General features: G+C 39.0%; 1 protein-coding gene across 2 annotated transcripts in view; it reads right to left on the bottom strand.

Annotated features, from left to right (window-relative positions):
• The window catches only part of FMN1 (formin 1), a 435744-nt gene that overhangs the window by 171464 nt on the left and 244799 nt on the right, over positions 1–19481 (bottom strand). For both annotated transcript variants that reach the window (XM_069595979.1, XM_069595980.1), the window contains one exon: positions 11384–11471. In XM_069595979.1, the coding sequence (XP_069452080.1) occupies positions 11384–11471 (88 nt within the window). The remainder of the gene's footprint in view (positions 1–11383; positions 11472–19481) is intronic.

Here is a 19481-nt window from a genome sequence, read left to right as displayed (position 1 = left end):
TGGTCCTCTGGTGCCTGCTCTGTACTCCGAGAATTATATACACAAGGATCATTAGAGCAGGGTTTCGCCCATTAAGATATAATAACCGTCAGCAGGGACAAAAAGCAGATCAGTATCACAAATTCAAACTAACAGGCGCACATAAAAACTATGCGCCTGCTTCAGGCACAGGGACGGGGGTCAAGGTCTTACACAATAGGTAAATTCCCTCTCCACTTTGGAGACAGCTTTTTCACAAGAGCGGGGTAAGGAGAAAGAACAGGCAAGAATTCTCACAGCCCTCCAGCCATTTTTAACCCTGAATGCTTTTCTATCCCAAAGCGCACCTTGTCCGAATAAAGAATGGTTGTGTTTGCTGTTCTGAAGGGTTTCTAATCAGTAAAAAACATGTACTCACTCAAGAGAGCTGTTGATCAAAGTGGTATCTTTGGGCAAGAAACATATGACAGTCTGAGGCAGGAAATATTCCTTTTACTGTCGTTCAGTCGCAAAGTCGTGCCTGGCTCTTTGCAATCCTGTAGACTGCAACACACCAGGCTTCCTTGTTCTTCACTATCTCCTGGAGTTTGCTCAAATTCATGTCCATTGAGTCAGTGATGCTATCTAACTATTCTTAGTTTGTTGGGTTAGACCAAGTAAATCTGGTTGTCCATAGTGTGAAACATGTCATATGGGTAGGGTTGGGTTGCTTTAGCAGGCTTTGGCTATCGCTAGTTTTAAAACTGGAGCCTATCATACAGAGTGAAGTAAGTCAGAAAGAAAAACACCAATACAGTATGCTAACACATATATATGGAATTTAGAAAGATGGTAACAATGACCCTATATGCGAGACAGCAAAAGAGACACAGATGTAAAGGACAGTCTTTTGGACTCTGTGGGAGAAGGCGAGGGTGGGATGATTTGAGAGGGTAGTGTTGAAACGTGTATAGTATCATATGTGAAGTGGATCGCCAGTCCAGGTTTGATGCATGAGACAGGGTGCTCAGGGATGGTGCACTGGGATGTCCCTGAGGGATGGGATGGAGAGGGAGGTGGGTTCAGGAAGGGGAACACACGTACACCCATGGCTGATTCATTTCGATGTACGGCAAAAACCACTACAATATTGTAAAGTAATTAGCCTCCAATTAAATAAATAAATTTTAAAAAACAGCCTCTATGTAGCCCATTGTATGCTTCTTTGCATTACCTTCAGTAGTTGACACCTTTTACAAGTGGGTGTTTAAAGATCCTTTTCAAGTGGAATAGATTTATATTCAGTCCAAGAAAAGCAAAGGTGAATATTTGATTATCAGTAGAAATTATTTTGTTAGCAATCTTAGCTTCCAAATAGCCAACATAAAACTCAGCTCTTTCAACCAAATTATGATTTTTTAGGGCTTGACAAATAATTTGTAAGGAAAAGAGAATGGAATGGAGAAAGCAACATGGAAGGCCTTGGGGTTTTTTGTCTTGTTGGTTTGTTTTGGCCATTTTGATCATGGCATGTGGGATCTTAGTTCCCTGACCTGGGATCAAATTCATGCCCCCTGTCTTGAAAGCATGGAGTCTTAACCACTGGACCATCAGGGAAGTCCCAAGCCCTGGGGTTTTTAAACTCTCAGGTAATCTAACCCTCAAAATTCCCACAAACCAATTCCTCTGACCTCTCTTAAGAGAAAGGCAAGGATGTGGGGTCCCAGAAAGAAGGCGGTCTTGGCAGAATCTGAAAGCTGAGGAAAGGCAAAGCATGACTATTTCCCCACAGTCTCACCTCCCAATGAGGCCATCACTGAGAATGAAGACCAAGCTTGTGACGAAACTGGACAAGAGGTGAAAAGAAGGGGGCCAGGCAGAGAGAAGTGTCAAAGAACCACACAGAGGCCAGAACGAGAGCTGCACAGAACCTGCCCCACAGAAAGCTCAGTAGCCAGGTCTCTTCAAAAAGGCCAGAACACTGCTATAACCTTTCCACCATACGCCTCGCTCTTTCCCTACTGACCACCATGCTGCTCCTGCGATGGCACCAGGCCCACCTGTGCAGACACAGGTATAGGCCAAGCCTGATTCCACGCACATATCCAGAGCAAATGCTGAGGGCAGCAATTATTAAGCAGCTTAAAGGCATCTCTGTGCACTCTACCAGAGGGTGGGGAAAGCAGACGGGCAGTACTAGAGATGAATACTTAATTAGTAGCTTGCTTTTATTGGGAAGGACTTCCCTGATAGCTCAGACAGTAAAGCGTCTGTCTACAATGCGGGAGACCTGGGTTCACTCCCTGGGTTTGGAACTTGCTGTGTGCAAGGCATTGTTCTAACCATTTTACACTTATTCATACAAGGAAGATTCTACTGTTGCCCTGAGTTTTACAGGCAATGAAACTAAGGCATGAAGAATGGTCTCCCAAGCTCAGTTCCATAACCAAATTGACTGGACCATGATTGTACTTCTTTTATCCTTTGTAAGTGTCAGTCTAGAAATAATCACTTCACCGAAAGGAGACCTGGGAGAAGGAAATGGCAATCCACTCCAGTATTCTTCCCTGGAGAATCCTGAGGACAGAGGAGCCTGGTAGGCTGCTGTCCGTGGGGTCACACAGAGTCGGACACGACTGAAGCAACTTAGCACCAAAGGAGACCTGAGTTTGACCCCTGGGTTGGGAAGATCCCTTGGAGAAGGGAATGACTACCCACTCCAGTATTTTTGCCTGAAGAATTCTTGGGACAGAGGAGCCTGGTGGGATACAGTCCAAGGGATCACAAAAAGTCAGACACGACTGAGCAACTAACACTTTCACTTCTCAAAATTCTCACCACACACACACACACACAAGTGCTAACCAACTACCTATTAAAAGTCTACACAGAAACCTTTGCCTCTGAATGGCATCACATGTTTTATACATCAATCAGCAGTCTCCCAGTAGGAACCATAGATAGCCCAGGCCACAAAAATGTCATTTGTGTATTATACACATCCATAATGCCACCATTATTTAATTATTGCTAATACTTAATTCACTTCTATGGTCCTTTTTTAAAATTTGTGGCCACACCCCATGGGCATGTGGGTCCTTAGTTCCCCAACCACGGACTGAACTCGAGCCCCCTGCATTGGAAGGTGGAGAATTAACCACTGGACCACCAGAGAAACCCCTCAAATATGCTATCTTAATATATGTCATAAGACAATCAAACTTCAATCTTTGTTAATTATTCACAGTTACTGATAATAATCAGTTGTGGCTCCCAATCATAGCAAAAAAGAATGTCTAAAAACAAAAGGAAACCCAGAACTTGAAAAGGCATTATCTTAGAAGAAAAGAAAATCTAAACAGAAATCAACAGTAATATAAAATCCATTTTACTTAAAAAGATATTACTAACTGCAATTTTATACTGCATGCCAGAACTGGCTAAAAAGGATAGCGAAGGCACAGAAAATGAAGACACACAAACAAAAGTTGCCTCCAGACCCATAAAGAATAGCAACTATCAAGGGAATATATTTTATGATATTATCTGCATTGCCAAACACTTGCTGGTGTATCATGTGACTTGGTACAGACCTTTATTCAAGCTTTGTTGGAGACAGGAGGCAAGTGTAAATGAACAGTGTAAACAGGAGCCAGCTAGCAGGTCACAGAAATAACCACCCCAAAAGGGACACATCTAGTCTGTCCCTAAAGCTCCAAATCACTCAACCTCATCAAGCAAAAATCCCAATTCTTGTCTAAGTTGAGGCGTGTACTCGGCCACAAGGTGCCTTTTATAGGTGCAATTAAAATTGTCCATGGTTCAAACCTCAAAGAGGGGCACAAACGTAGAGTTCACAGCACTTCCGCGCCTTCACTGCCTCTCCTCTCTGCAGGGCAGTGGGCAGTGCAATGAGAAACAGTCTGGGCTAAGCTGCTTCTGTCCCTCCATTAGTTCTGGTTCTTTTAAGCCAAAATTACATTCCAGGCAGATTGGATGGTCTCAGCCAGTTGCCTGAAGGTAAAGTACAAAAGAAACGCCACCCTTGGCTTTCTGGACCCAGCTCTGAGAGGGGAGGAATGCACAGGGGTTCAGAGAGAGGTGGGGGGGACCCTGCCGCTCAGGTGTTTTAGACTCAGCAGGAAGAAACGAGAGCTGGGAAAGGACGTATGGCAGCATTAGAGCTACTGTCCATATTCATCCCTAAACTGAGCTCTGCCCATGCTTAATAAGTTGATTGACCCTGATGCCTTCCTTTGGTATATGAGTAGGTCATGACTACCTGTCACCATCGGTGGGTAAACTCTTTCACACGTGGCTTCCTCACTTGCTCCTTTCCTTCCAATGTACTGTGATTTGGTAGCAGTGGCGGGGGTGACGGGGGGTGGGTCGTGGGGATTAAATAACATTTTCTGATTATCAAATCTAGTTTTAACTAAACTTGACAAAATAAACCAGTTGGCTTCAAAAGATTCCTGAAGAGAAACCCCAGACTGAAGATAATCCATCAACAACAAGAAAAATGGCACAGCACAGGCTTGACTGCCAGTATAAGGTCTCCATCAATTGTGGAATGAATTGGAAACGGGGACAGTTGAATTAGATCTGCCAAGATGCTGACCTCCATACATTATAGTAGAATTTATCAAGAGACTGTTTGAAATGTGGGTTTAAATCCACTATTTTTAATAATAAGCTTCATTTTATGTATATATTGAGCCGTGAGATACTAGCTGTTGAGAATTTAAAGCTATCAAAATCAGTAACACATTTAAAAATATTAATCTCAATTTAATTTAATCTTTGTATTCATTTTATAATGTGACTATTAGTTCTGTTACACATTTACATGACATACAAGTTCTTAAAAACATATCTTGAGAAGCATGCTCTAAAATTTTTACTGGCAGAGGTGCACAATAAAAATTTTGCCCTTTGAGTATAGGTCTTCCAGACCAGAATTAGAATGTTCCTCAGGAAGGTCTTGCAGACAGTGACTGCAGCCATGAAACTAAAAGATGCTTGCTCCTTGGAAAAGAAGCTATGAAAAACCCTAGACAGTGTATTAAAAAGCAGAGACATCCCTTTGCTGACAAAGGCCCATATAGTTAAAGCTATGGTTTTTCCAGTAGTCATGCACAGATGTGAGAGTTGGACCATAAAGAAGGCTGAGCACGGAAGAACTGATGGTTTCTAACTGTGGTGCTGGAGAAGACTCTGGAGAGCCCCTTGGAAAGCAAGGAGATCAAACCAGTCAATCCTAAAGGAAATCAACCCTGAATATTCACTGGAAGGACTGATGCTGAAGCTGAAGCTCCAATAATTTGGCTACCTGATGAGAAGAGCCAACTCATTGGAAAAGACCCTGATGATGGGAAAGACTGAAGGGAGGAGAATGGGACGACAGAGGATGAAGATGGTTGGATGGCATCACCAACTCAATGGACATGAGTTTGAGCAAACAGGTGGTGAAGGACAGGCAAGGCTGACATGGTGCTGTCCATGGGGAGTAAAGAGTTGGACACAATGAGTGACGGAACAACAGGAAAGCCCAAGACAATTCACAGTGAATTTCAGATGCCTGGAATTTCATTATATTTTAGACAACTGGCATAAACCGTGACAGAGATTTCTATAAATTATTAGGCAAAAACGAGCAAAGTCCAGTCAGCATTCTCAGATCTGAGTTTTAGACTCTGGGTACACAACTAACTTACATTTTGATAAGAGATTCCTAAATAGAAAGATGGTCTTTGATACAGCTGAACTCTAAACTGAGATTCTGAACTAGTTAGAACTAAAGTGAAAAATGTTTTATTTTGATGTTAGATTAAATATTATAAATATGAATTCTGAGAGTGTACGGGAAATTCCAAATGGATGCCAGGAGGTTTCTGGCACCTAATCTGTTGCAATGCATATGGAGGTTTATATCAAGAATAGTCAACAGCAATTTTCCATCTCCCCTGGGAAAAAGAATAAGAGGAAATCACTAACATGGAATGAAAACACTAATTCGCAATCATTTAGGAAGTCACTGTAGCCAGGGATGCCAAATGTTTTTAAACATAAGTCACCCTAGTTAAGTAGACGGAAAATCAGCAAGGAGTAAATCACTTGTTCAGGATATCTCCTGGACCAAATACAAGTGGTGTGGTATTATGGTCAGCGTCCTGAGCCATTCTTCCTCCACAACCAAGGTCTTGCCTTTAGTCATGCAGTGCTTTAAACTTCAGTCAGAACAGAGATTTAGGTTTCCCCTAAAAGATCCTGTACATCGCCTGGGGTGGAGAGAAACACATATGGGTGGCTATCTTTGCGGGGATGTTCTGTCTCTAACCTAGCCCTATTTCCTTAGTATCAAGCTGGAATTTTCAGACGTTCTTGAACACTTCAGCTGAAATGTCACCAGCCACCTCCAACTCAAATCATGCAAAACAGAACTGACCTTTCAGCTTCTACCACGCTCCCCCGCCTCTATTTTCATTTTATGCTTTTGGCACCATTATTCCCATTCTTGCTGAAACCAGCAACCCCAAACTTCTCCATCATCATATGAATCTCATGGGGCCAACCATAACAATCTGCTCTTCAAACATCCCTTGTACATGGTCTCCTCTACATTTCCACAGACACAGCCTTAGTTCTGGCCTTTGTCATTTATTATGTCAACAACCACAATCCCTTTCTATCAGATCTAACCATGCATACATGCTAAGTTGCTTCCGTCATGTGTGACTGTTTACGACCCCATGGACTGTAGCCCATCAGGCTCCTCTGTCCATGAGATTCTCTAGGCAAGAGTACTGGAGTGGGTTGCTGTTTCCTCCTCCAGGGGATCTTCCCAAACCAGGGATCAAACCCACACCTTTTACGTCTTCTGCCTTGGCAGGCAGGTTCTTTACCACCAGTGCCACCTGGGAAGCCTAGATCTAGTCACCTACATGACAATTTCTATTTATTCATTCAACAGACCCTTGATGATCCTCACCTCATCGCCAGGTACAACAAGGTGTGAGGGACACATCAGTGAGCATTATCCCTCTTGCAGTTTATCTTTTGATGGCGATGTAAGTGAGAAGTACATGAACAAAGAAAATATTAAGTGCTGGGTAGAAAATAAGAGAATTAACTTAGAGTGACTTAAATTAGGGAGGAGGATCTGGGAGGACCTCTTTGAGATGTTTAGCTGAACCCTACAAAATGGTAACCCACTCCAGTATTCTTGCCTGGAGAATCCCATGGACAAAGGAGCCTGGTGGGCTACGGTCCATAGGATTGCAAAGAGTCAGACACGACTGAAGCGACTTAGGAGCAAAGAAAAAGAGTGTGCTATTGAATGGGGTTGGAAAAGCATTTCAAACAGAGGGTACATACTGTGCCTTCAAAGACACGGAGGAAGGAGAGAACTTGGCCTGTTAAGGAATCAGAGGACCACTGACACTGGAGAGCAGTGAGAGAGAAGTGAGCACAGTCAAGTGCAGGAGAGGATAGGGCTGCTGCCAGAGCATGAAAGGGCTTGGGGGCAGCCTTCCGTGACTGGAGGAGTATCTCTGCCCTCAAAAGGAGGTCAGAGCACTGCCCCTTTAACTTCTATCTCCATGTTACTGGTAGGATAATGTTCAAATTTCATCTGATGACAGTCAGGGTCCTTCCTGGTCTGGACACTACTTGCCCTTCGAGTACGTTGCTCTGAAGCCACCCTCATTCACGTGCAACTTGCACACTTTACACACGCCTCCTCTTCACACGCCTCCTTTCATCACTGGAAAAGCTCCTTCTCTGTGTGACGGCCACCATTTCATCCTCTGAGACTCATCTAAGTTTTACAGGAGCAGCCGATACATTGATCTCTGTTATTTCACAGGTATCTTTATTCTGTGATCTTACGGTACTCTGTACATCTCTCCCACCATCCTGTGCACTCTTGAGAATGTGAAATTCAGGATGTGGTAGTCATGGTGTCTGAAACAGAGCTGGCATTCAGTACATGCTTATTGAGGGAGAGACGGAAAGAGGAAGGGAGGAACTAGGCAGGCAGGAAGAAGTTTTGTCCAAATGCACCAGAATGAAATTTAGGACATTCTGATGTTGTCTAGCCTAAGGTTTGTTCTTTAAAACCAAATTAAAATTAAAAAAATTCTCTACTGAATGACTTCTAGATAGCATAAATTAGCCCAGTTCGTGGTAAACAATGCTTAATTATCAGAGAAATTCTAAGCAAAGTAATGCTACACGTGATAAAGGACCACACACTGGCCCTGTTACTTGCTATCAGTTAACAGACCTTGGGGTACTGAGCCCCCACATTCCACTTCTTCAATATACACTATAGGCAATGACAAATGGACAACAGAGAAGGGCCCACTTTACAAATGAAGAAAATAAGATTGCTTTTTAAGAGTTGAACAAGTAAAAACTGGATTATCCATTACCTCTGTGGGAAGTAATGGTGGGCTGAAACACCCAGAACTGTTATTAAGGTGAGCAAGCTGTTATCTTAGCAAGAGGAGAAATGGCATAAGCAAATATCTAATGCCAAGCAGAGATAAGTGGGGTGGAAGTAACAGTGAATAGATAATACAAACATTTTTGTCATGCTGAAGGAAAATTCTCTCTTCTCCTCTGAGTGAATATACTAGCTTTCTGGTTTATGCATCAGCTTCTTATGAGTCTGCATGAAGCGCAAGTTGGTGTACCTGCCTCTGCACACTGACAAAGCTGAATATACGGCCAAAGGACTGGAGAACAGTCTCTTGGCTGCGGTCACTTCACCCTGGTTAACACGCTGTGACCCTGCCTGCCTGCCAGCTGGTCTGTTCCCATCAGATCTCATGACAGCTACTTCTCTCACATTAAAACAAATGTTTTAGGTCAAGGTCAGCACAAGGAGCCCTTTCATCATGATGAGAACACAAGGCCAAGTGCATTCCATTCATGACCAGATATGGATTCTGAATGAAAGTAACCGACACAGCTCAGGCTCCTAAGTGACCTTCAGATGCCAGTGTCAGTCAAATGATTCTAAAAAGAAATTAAGCGAGAGTTATACTGTTAGATTCATCTGGAATGTATTACTAAATGAAAACATGAAGTGGAGATAATTGTTTTCTAGAACTTAGGATCCAGCTCTGGTGGATAACAGAGATGTTTGAAGCAAGAGAAAGAACTAAAATAGTGCCCATGAGTCCTAAAGTCTGTGATGCTACAATCAACATTTCCAACCCTAAAATTTAAGTTCACGTCTTCTTCATGAAAGCACGTTCCTATCCAGAGTAGAATGTTGAAAAAGGTCTGGGTGAACTAATTTCTTATTCAACTCACCACGAACATTCAACATTCATTCAACATTAAATGTTACAGTACCAAGGGAAGAAGGTTTATAGTCCTGAGTTGATAACTGGAATAGCACATTGTTGGAATGAGTCTTACCCATATGGCAATCTGATGTACACTACAACCGGACAAGCCTAAAGAGAAATGAATCAAGTGCCGTTGACACTGTAAAGACTAACATCCATAGTGCTACTTGTTATGGAAATGAAACCAAGCATACTTGATTTTCACCAGGCTTAGAAAGAGCACTGTGGTTTAGGATAAGACTCTGCCACTATATCTGAAAAATTCCTTTCTAATTTCAATGATTGCATCAAAAAAGGGAGTTTCCTTGACAAAAGGCTATAAACTTACCTGCCAGTATGTGTTTTATTTTTTTCATTTGCCTTAGTCTCACAGTTTTCTGTGTGAATTTCAGAAATTCCATCCTAGAGGATCTAATACCTAAAGACACTGACGTATCCTTTTCTAATTTTGACAGTGGACCTTTCCAGCCACCCTCTGCTCCAATCTCAAACCAACTACTGCAACGCTGTTTGAGGTTTAATATTTCACACTGATGTATTCAGTTCTACTACTAAGCTAAAATAGTAAAGACAAGTTTATTTGAATATTCTGCAACTGCCATCTGATTCAGTATATGTTTAGTTTTATGTGGAATTTTAAATGTTTGCAATAAAGCAAAATTTTAAGCCTTTAACAAAGCTTATTTCAGAGGAAAAATAATGTATGCAAGTTTCTTAAGTGCCTTTCAGTTTAGGACCTCTGGGGGGAGGGCTGGGGTCCTTCTGCTGTGTCCTAGAGATAACTTGAAGACATAATCAACTAAAACCTGAAGAGAAGTGTGACTTAAGAGTGTCTCCACTGTTACACTGAACCTAAATTTCCTGAAACCATCTATGAGAGATTGTATTACCACTTAGAAAATATTATCAGTGATATGTCAAAATGAAGATCTACATTTAATTGATGGCTGAGAAAGGAGCAGCATATCTTCACATAAGACACAGATTTAAAAAATGTCAGAAGATTTTGGGTTCACTTTCCCAAGGGCTAAAAATAGATATAAAAGTAAAATGTCCTTGCTTTAAATGTCTTTCCGACTGGGCCAAGTTGAAATAGTGCCACTCAAAAAAGAAAAAAAAAATACAACAAACAGGAGACTAAGAAACAATGACATAACTAAATGTATGAAAATGGAGAGTGTTTCTCTGTCAAGGCATTTCCGCTGAAGAAGAAGAAATGAGGGGTCTAGGAGATCATTATTTGGCAAACTTCTAATGAAGTAATAAACCTAGGCAAAGATCATGAGTGCCCACAAACATCATTAAGAGAATATTACGTACTTAAGAGAATAAAGAGAATATTATGTAATATCACAGAATATTATGTACTTCTCGAGAGAATATACAGGAGCATCTATGGACTATTCTTTCTCGGCTGAGATTAACTCTCTAGATCAAAGTAAAAGTTTGCAGGAATCACAGGAGACAGAAGAACATAATAAATAAAAACATGGCAATGCAATCAGCAAAACTTAAAATGTGGGAAATTTCACAGGATGAGTGATCTGGGTTCTTTGCAAAAACAATAATTGCAAAGAAAAAAAAATAGAGGATGGAAACCTCTAAAATCAAAAGAAACCTAAGAGATGGACACATTCAAGGCAATGCATGAAATCTGTATGAATCTTCATTTGAACTAATTGTACAAGAATGGATAAATTTACAATCAGTGATATTAGAATTACATACTTGATGACATTAGGAAATTATTGTAAATGATTTTAAATGCATGATAATAGCACTAGAATTATGCTTAAAGTATCCTTATCTTTCATGGTATATTTCATGGTATATTACCATTTTTAAAGGAGGAATTGTAAAATATCTAAGATTTGCTTCATAATAATCTTGTAGATGGAGTGTTTTAGATGAAACAATCTAGTTAATGAGTTAATGATTTTGCCTCTCGGTAGTGGTTACATAGTATTCACTGTGGCCATTCTATTTTTGTATATGTTTGACATTTCTCACAATAAAAGCTGAAAAGTTTTAAAGTTGGGGGAAAAAATATGAATAAGACTTACCCTGCTGGATATCCTTCATTTCTAAATGCAAACTAGAGATCAAGATTCCCACAGTTTGAGATCGTTTTCCATCCAATAACTTGATGATCTAGAATTAAAAAAAAAAAAAGCAATATAAGCCTAAATAACCAGGCAGTCTTTCAGAAGCATAATGAAAACATTCATAGCTTTAGATACCTGATTGGCTAACTGAACTGATGCTACAGTTACTGCATTTTAAAACTTTAATTTGACAAAGCAATCTATAGATTCAATGCAATCCCCATCAAGCTACCAATGGTATTTTTCAGAGAACTAGAACAAATAATTTCACAATTTGTATGGAAATATGAAAAAACTTGAATAGCCAAAGCAATCTTGAGAAAGAAGAGTGGAACTGGGGGAATCAACTTGCCTGACTTCAGACTATACTACAAAGCCACAGTCATCAAAACAGTATGGTACCGGCATAAAGACAGAAATATAGATCAATGAAACAAAATAGAAAGCCCAGAGATAAACCCACACACCTATGGAGACCTTATCCTTGACAAAGGAGGCAAGAATATATAATGGAGAAAAGGCAATCTCTTTAACAAGTGGTGCTGGGAAGACTGGTCAACCACTTGTAAAAGAATGAAACTGGAACACTTTATAACACCATACACAAAAATAAACTAAAAATGGATTAAAGATCTAAATTTAAGACCAGAAACCATAAAACTCCTAGAGGAAAACATAAGCAAAATACTCTTTGACATAAATTACAACAGGATCCTCTATGACCCACCTCACAGAATACTGGAAATAAAAGCAAAAATAAACAAATGGGACCTAATTAAACTTAAAAGGTTTTGCACAATGAAGGAAACTATAAGCAAGATGAAGAGACAGCCTTCAGAATGGGAGAAAATAGTAGCAAATGAAGCAACTGACAAAGAATTAATCTCAAAATTAAACAAGCAACTCCTGCAGCTCAATTCCAGAAAAATAAATGACCCAATCAAAAAATGGGGCAAAGAACAGACATTTCTCCAAAGAAGACATACAGATGGCTAACAAACACATGAAAAGATGCTCAACATCACTCATTATCAGAGAAATGCAAATCAAAACACAATGAGGTACCATCTCACACAGTCAGAATGGCTGCTATCAAAAAGTCTACAAACAATAAATGCTGGAGAGGGTGTGGAGAAAAGGGAACCCTCTTACACTGTTGGTGGGAATGCAAACTCGTACAGTCACTATGGAGAACAGTACAGAGATTCCTTAAAAAAACTGCAAATAGAACTGCCATACGACCCAGCAATCCCATTGCTGGGCATACACATTGAGGAAACCAGAATGGAAAGAGACACATGTACCCCAATGTTCATCGCAGCACTGTTTATAATAGCCAGGACATGGAATCAACCTAGATGTCCATCAGCAGATGAATGGATAAGAAAGCTGTGGTACATATACACAATGGAACATTACTCAGCTATTAAAACGAATGCATTTGAATCAGTTCTAATGAGGTGGATGAAACTGGAGCCGATTATACAGAGTAAAGTAAATCAGAAAGAAAAACACCAATACAGTATATTAACGCATATATATGGAATTTAGAAAGATGGTAACGATGACCCTATATGTGAGACAGCAAAAGAGACACAGATGTAAAGAACAAACTTTTGGGCTCTGTGGGAAAAGGCAAGGGTGGGATGATTTGAGAGAACAGGACTGAAACATGTATTTTATCGTATGTGAAACAGATCGCCAGTCCAGGTTTGATGCATGAGACAGGATGCTCAGGGATGGTGCACTGGGATGACCCTGAGGGATGGGATGGGGAGAGAGGTGGGAGGGGGGTTCAGGATGGGGAACACATGTACACCCATGGCTGTTCCATTTCAATGTATGGCACAAACCACTATAATATTGTAAAGTAATTAGCCTCCAATTAAAATGAATAAATTAAAAAAAACTTTAACTTGAAAGATATCTAGAAAATAAAGAAAAAATACCACCCCAAATTCCACCAATCTAGTACAAGCATGTAAACCTACATAATATTTGATTTACTCTGATCTTTTTTATTCAAACACACTTTAACTAAGGTGTAACTGCACCACATATGCAAGTTTTTAATCTAACTTTTCCACTTATCACTGCCCTATTTCCATGTTGGACTTTGTAAGTCACTTCATGGCCTCCAACCTCCTTGGCTGCGGACCATCCACTGAGTGGCTTAGGGGAAAGATCACTGTGATCTGGACTCCACTGCTGACCAGTCATATGACCTTGGGAAAGTGACTTAAATTCTAGGAATTCAACTTTTTCATCGTGAGTAGGTTTGACTGTACTGAGTTTGTGTATTTATTCTAGACATTAAATGACATAACATACATAAAGCACCTAAAATAGTTCCTGACATAGATATTATTTAAATAAAATTTCTCTATTCAAGAGGGTTAGGTTGCTCTGTGGTTGTGCTATGATTAATAATACTTTGTACATACAGTTTTAGTTTGAAGTTGTTTAGAAGTACTCTTTTATAACAGTAATATTATTTATGTATATAAAAACTTTTATAATCTTTTTAGAAGCTCTAAATACCTCACTGACAATTATTTCAACCCTCTATGAATGTTCCATGGAGAGCTCATTATAATTTCATTTCTCTCTAAATCTAGTGAATCAAATCAGCTCCAAAGAACATATCACACAGTGACTACTAAGGGAAAAAATTTTCTTTCTTGTGGCAGGGCTACATAAATCAATATGAAATCACATAAAACATCATCAAATCATATGTCTTTAATGCATTTTATTGGGTGAAATATAAACTAAAAAGCTATGCTTCCTCTCCCACCTATAAGCATATAAACTTATCAAAAATATAATGAAGATAAGATTAATTAGTAATAAACATCTACATTTATACTGGTACTAATTAGCTGAGTTGCTTGCTGGTTGAACAATAAGGGATAACATTAGTTTGTTCCAACCAGGACTACTGTCTACCTATCTATCAATCAATGCTGAGTCAATTACTGCCAGCCCCGTATCATCCCCTGCTCAGCATGGCTACTCTTACATATACTGTTAGGCCAAAAGTACTGTAAGCATTAAGCTTTCATCAAGATAAAAGTAAAAACTGATGATCAGCTTAATGCGTTTAATCATTTCAACATTAGCCTTAGAGAAAGATTCTTGGAGGATACAGAATTTCTGAAATAAAGAAAGATACTTGGTTTTTAAGAAATTTTTTAAGAAATAAAGAAGATACTTGGTATTTTCATTTTTTTTTATATAAAAGCAAAGGAAGAAGAGATTATATATAATCAAACATCTTCTTTTAAAATGAAATTTCTGGCTTTTTCTTAGAGGACACAAATTTAAAGTGAAACCATCATTAAAGTCCAACACAAAATTAAGAAAGTCCAAAGTTTTGTGTACATATTCAGGCATGTATTCATTTATTAACAAACATCTGCCATGCACCTGTTATGCGCCTGGCACTGCTTTGGATTCGGCGGATAGAGAGGTGACCAAGACATATCATGTCCTTGATCTTATAAATTTTGTAAAGCTTAATGATTTAATACTGTTGAGAAGAACTAAAAAGGCAAATAAAACTATCTGCAGAGCAAATTCAAAGGAAGAAAAGCTTTGAGAATGGACTGGATTTACCCTTAAAAGTCCACGATAGTGACTGAGATACAGCCTTGGTCGTGGCATACACATCAATGTCAAGGAGACAGGCACAGGAATCAAACGTAAGACAAGAGGACAATTTGGTTGTTAAAAAAACGTCTTCAGACAAATATTCACCATGCTATCCAGTTAGGGTTCTGAAAACCCTGGATAACACGGTCTTCCTACAGGAAAAACAAGATTCAAATTCAAGGTTTTCTAATAGTTAATTAAAAGAAGACAAGAGAGCAACCACAAGAGAACAGAGAGGGAAGGATTGAAACTGAAATTGAGATTCTGTCACAGGATAAAAAACAAGCAACTACCACCAAAAAGTCTACTAACAATAAATGCTGGAGAGGGCATGGAGAAAAGGGAACCCTCCTATACTGCTGATGGGAATGTAAATTGGTACTGGCATGATGGAGAATAGTGTGAAAGTTCTTAAAAAAAAAAAAAACCAAAAAGCAGTTACTATATGATCCTGTAATCCCATCTCTGGACTTATATCAGGAAAAGACAAAAACTCTAACTTGAATCATGCACCCCCGTGTTCATTGCACCACTATTTACAATTGCCAGATACAGAAACAATCCAAGTGCCCATAAACAGATGATCAGTTTGAGAAGATATAGTGTATATATACAATGGAATATTACTCAGCCATAAAAAGTGAAATAATGCCATTTTCAGCAACATGGATGGACCTAGAGATTACCATACTAAGTAAAGTAAGACAGAGAAAGAAGAGTATCATACATCATTTATATGTAGAATCTAAACAAAAGATATAAATTTATTTACAAAACAGAATCAGACTCACAGTTGTCAGAAACAAACTTATGGTTTCCAAAGGAGAAAGATGTAGGGAAGGATAAATTAGGAGTTGGAATTAACATATGCATACTACTATATGTAAAACAGATAACCAACAAGGACCTACTATGTAGCACAGGGAACTCCACCTAATATTCTATAATAACCTACATGGGAGAGAGTCTGAAAAAGAATGGGTATATGTATAATGGAATCACTTTGCTGTATACCTGAAATCAACACAACACTGTAAATTAACTATATTCCAATATAAAATATAAATTTTTTAAATAAACAAAAGCAAGCAAATTCATTCCCACTTCATTGTTCAACCAGGCTGACCTGTGGAAACAATGTTACTACCCCCGCAATTCTATTAACCAGGCACAGCAGCTGTTTGGAAGAAAAGTGTCTGTTACTTTCAGCTAGCTGGACTAAAAAAATTAAATTTCTTGAAACGGGGTGCTACTTCCTAAAAAAGGGGTCAGCAGTGTGCAAGTCAGAGCATTTGTATTCTCTTCCTTATTTGTGTCAAATTATTTGTCTATCTCTAACTAGACCTTTAAAAATGGACCTATATATGTTTCCATGTAGTCTCTCTTCGATTGTGGAATAATAACCATGTTTCTCAAAACCAGCTGAAATGGTAGGAACAAGATGGACATAGAATGGATATATGCTCTAAGCCCTCTTCATTTTCATAACTAAAAGGTTTGAAAGACCTTGAAAGACCATAATTGGTCTTTGAAATTATGGTTTGAAAGACCATAATTGAAAATAAAAGGTTTTCTTTTATTACAGTAAAAAAAGGAGAAATAAAATCATAAAATCTTCCATATCAACACAATTTTAAATGTACAGTAAGCACTGTTAACTATATGCATGTGGCTGTACAGCAGATGGCTAGAAGTTTTTCATCCTACAGGATGGATACTTTAGACCCCTTGAACAGCTTTACTCCGTTACCTTCTCCCCAGCCCCTATGCAGCTTTCTGCTTCTATAAGTCTGACTACTTTAGATACCTCATGTAAGCAGAATCACGCAGTATTAGTCTTTATGTGACCGACTGATTTCACTTAGAATAATGTCCTCAAGGTTCATATACGTTGGTAGTGTGTGATAGAATTTCCTTAAGGCTGGATAATATTCCATTGTGTTTGCGTGTGTATACATGTGCATATGTGGGAGAAGGAGGTGGCAGCCCATTCCACTATTCTTGCCTGGGAAATCCCATGGACAGAGGAACCTGGCAGGCTACAGTGCGTGGGTCACAGAGGAGCCGAACGTAACTGAGTGACTAAACAAAAACAACACACACATATGTGCAGATATATATATATATCCTATTGCATATGTGTATGTGCATATATATAAATACATAGGTCAATGAACATGTAACTTATTTCTATTTCTTGGCTATTTTGAATAATACTGCAATGAAAAGAGGAGTGCAATATCTCTTTGAGATCTTGCTTTTAATTCTTTTGGATAAATACCCAGAAATAGGACTGCTGGATAATGTGATACTTCTATTTTTCTAATTTTTGGACGTCTTTACCAATACTTACTATGTTTTTGTTTTTGACAATAGCCATCCTACTAGATGTGAGGAGATACATCATTGTGGTTTTGATTTGCATTTCCCTGATGTTAGTGATGTTGAATATCTTTTCACATACCTGTTGGCCATCTGTATGCTTTCTTTGGAAAAACATCTATACAAGATTTTGCCCATTTTTAAATCAGGTTTTTATTCAACTGAGTTGTAGGAGTGCCTCACCTATTTTGGGATATTATACCCCTTATCAGATATATGTTTTGCAAATATTAATATCCCATTCCACATAATGCCTTTTCACTCTTTTCTTTTGCTGTGTAGAAGCTTCTTAATTTGATATCATCCCACTTGTTTTTTCTTTTTTTGTCTGTTCTTTGGTGTCATATACAGGAAATGACTTCCAAGACCAATGTTATGAAGCTTTCCTCACATTTTCTTGTAGGAATTTTATAGTTTCATACCTTGCATTTAAGTCTTAAATCCCTTTTGAACTGATATTTTGTTTATGCTCAAAGATCCTGGTGCAAGTCCATTCTTTTGCATTTGGATGTCCAGTTTGCCCTGCACCATTTGTTGAAGAGATTATCCTTTCCCCATTAGTCTTGGCACTCTTGCTGAAGATCATTTGACCATGTATGGGTGGGTTCATTTCTGAGCTCTCTATTCTGTTCTATTGGTCTCTGTCTTTATATCAGTACCATCCTGTTTTAAACACTGTACAGGCACACCTCAGAAATTCTACAGGTTTGGTTCCATACCACTGCAATAAAGTGAGTCGTGCAAATTTTTTGCTTCTCAGTGCATGCAAAAATTATATTTACCCTGTAGCCTACTAAATGTACAAGTGTATTATGCCTAGAAAAGCAGTATGCAGTGAAAGGTGCTCAGAAAAGCAGTATGCAGTGAAAGGTGCTCAGTCATGTCCTACTCTTGGCAACCCCACGGACTATACAGTCCATGGAATTCTCCAGGCCAGAATACTGGAGTGGGTAGCCTTTCCCTTCTCCAGGGGTTCTTCCCAACCCAGGGTCTGAACCCAGGTTTCCCACATTGCAGGCAGATTCTTTACCAGCTGAGCCACAAGGGAAGCCCTAGAAAAGCAATATATATATATATATATATATACATACATACATATACATATATATATACATATATACACACACACACACACCTTAATTAAAAATAACTTATTACTAAAAATGCTATCATCTGAGCCCTTTAGCAAGTGATAATATTTTTGTTGGTGGAGGGTCTTGCCTCAACACTGATGGCTTCTGACTGATGATGGTGGTGGTTGCTGAAGGTTGGGTGGCTGCGGCAACTTCTTAAAATAAGCCAACAATAAAGTCTGCCATGTCAATTGACTCTTTCTTTCACAAACAATTTCTCTGTAGCATACAACGCTATTTGATAGCATTTTACCCAGAGCAGAACTTCTGTCAAAACTGAGTCAATCCTCTAAAACTATGCTGCTATTTTATCAACTAAGTTTCTGTCATATTCTAAATCCTCTGTTGCCATTTTAACAATTTTCACAGCATTTTCACCAGGAGTAATTCCATATCAAGAAACCATTTTCTTTGCTCATTTAGAAGAAGCAACTGCTCATCTGTTAAGTTTTATCATAAGGTTGCACCAATTCAATCAGATCTTTAGGCTCCATCTCTAATTCTAGCTCTCCTGCAATTTTCACCACATCTTCAGTGATTTCCTCCACTGAAGTCCAAACTGAATCCTTCAAAGTCATCCAAGAGGGTTGAAATCACCTTCTTACAAACTCCTGCTCATGTTGGTATCTTAGTCTTTTACCATGAGTCACCAGTGTTCATAATGGCATCTAGAATGATGAATTCTTTGCAGAAGGTTTTCAATTGACTATGACATGATCCATCAGAGGAATCACTATCTATGGCAGCTATAGCCTCATAAAATGTATTCCTTAAAGAATAAAACTTGAAATGAGAAATGACTCCTTGATGTATAGGTTGCAAAATGGATATTATGTTAGCAGGCATGAAAACAAAGTGAATCTCACTGTACATCTCCATCAGAGCTT

Source organism: Ovis canadensis, chromosome 7 (assembly GCF_042477335.2).
Source record: "Ovis canadensis isolate MfBH-ARS-UI-01 breed Bighorn chromosome 7, ARS-UI_OviCan_v2, whole genome shotgun sequence".
NCBI lineage: Eukaryota > Metazoa > Chordata > Mammalia > Artiodactyla > Bovidae > Ovis > Ovis canadensis.
This window is presented reverse-complemented; position numbering and strand designations above follow the sequence as displayed.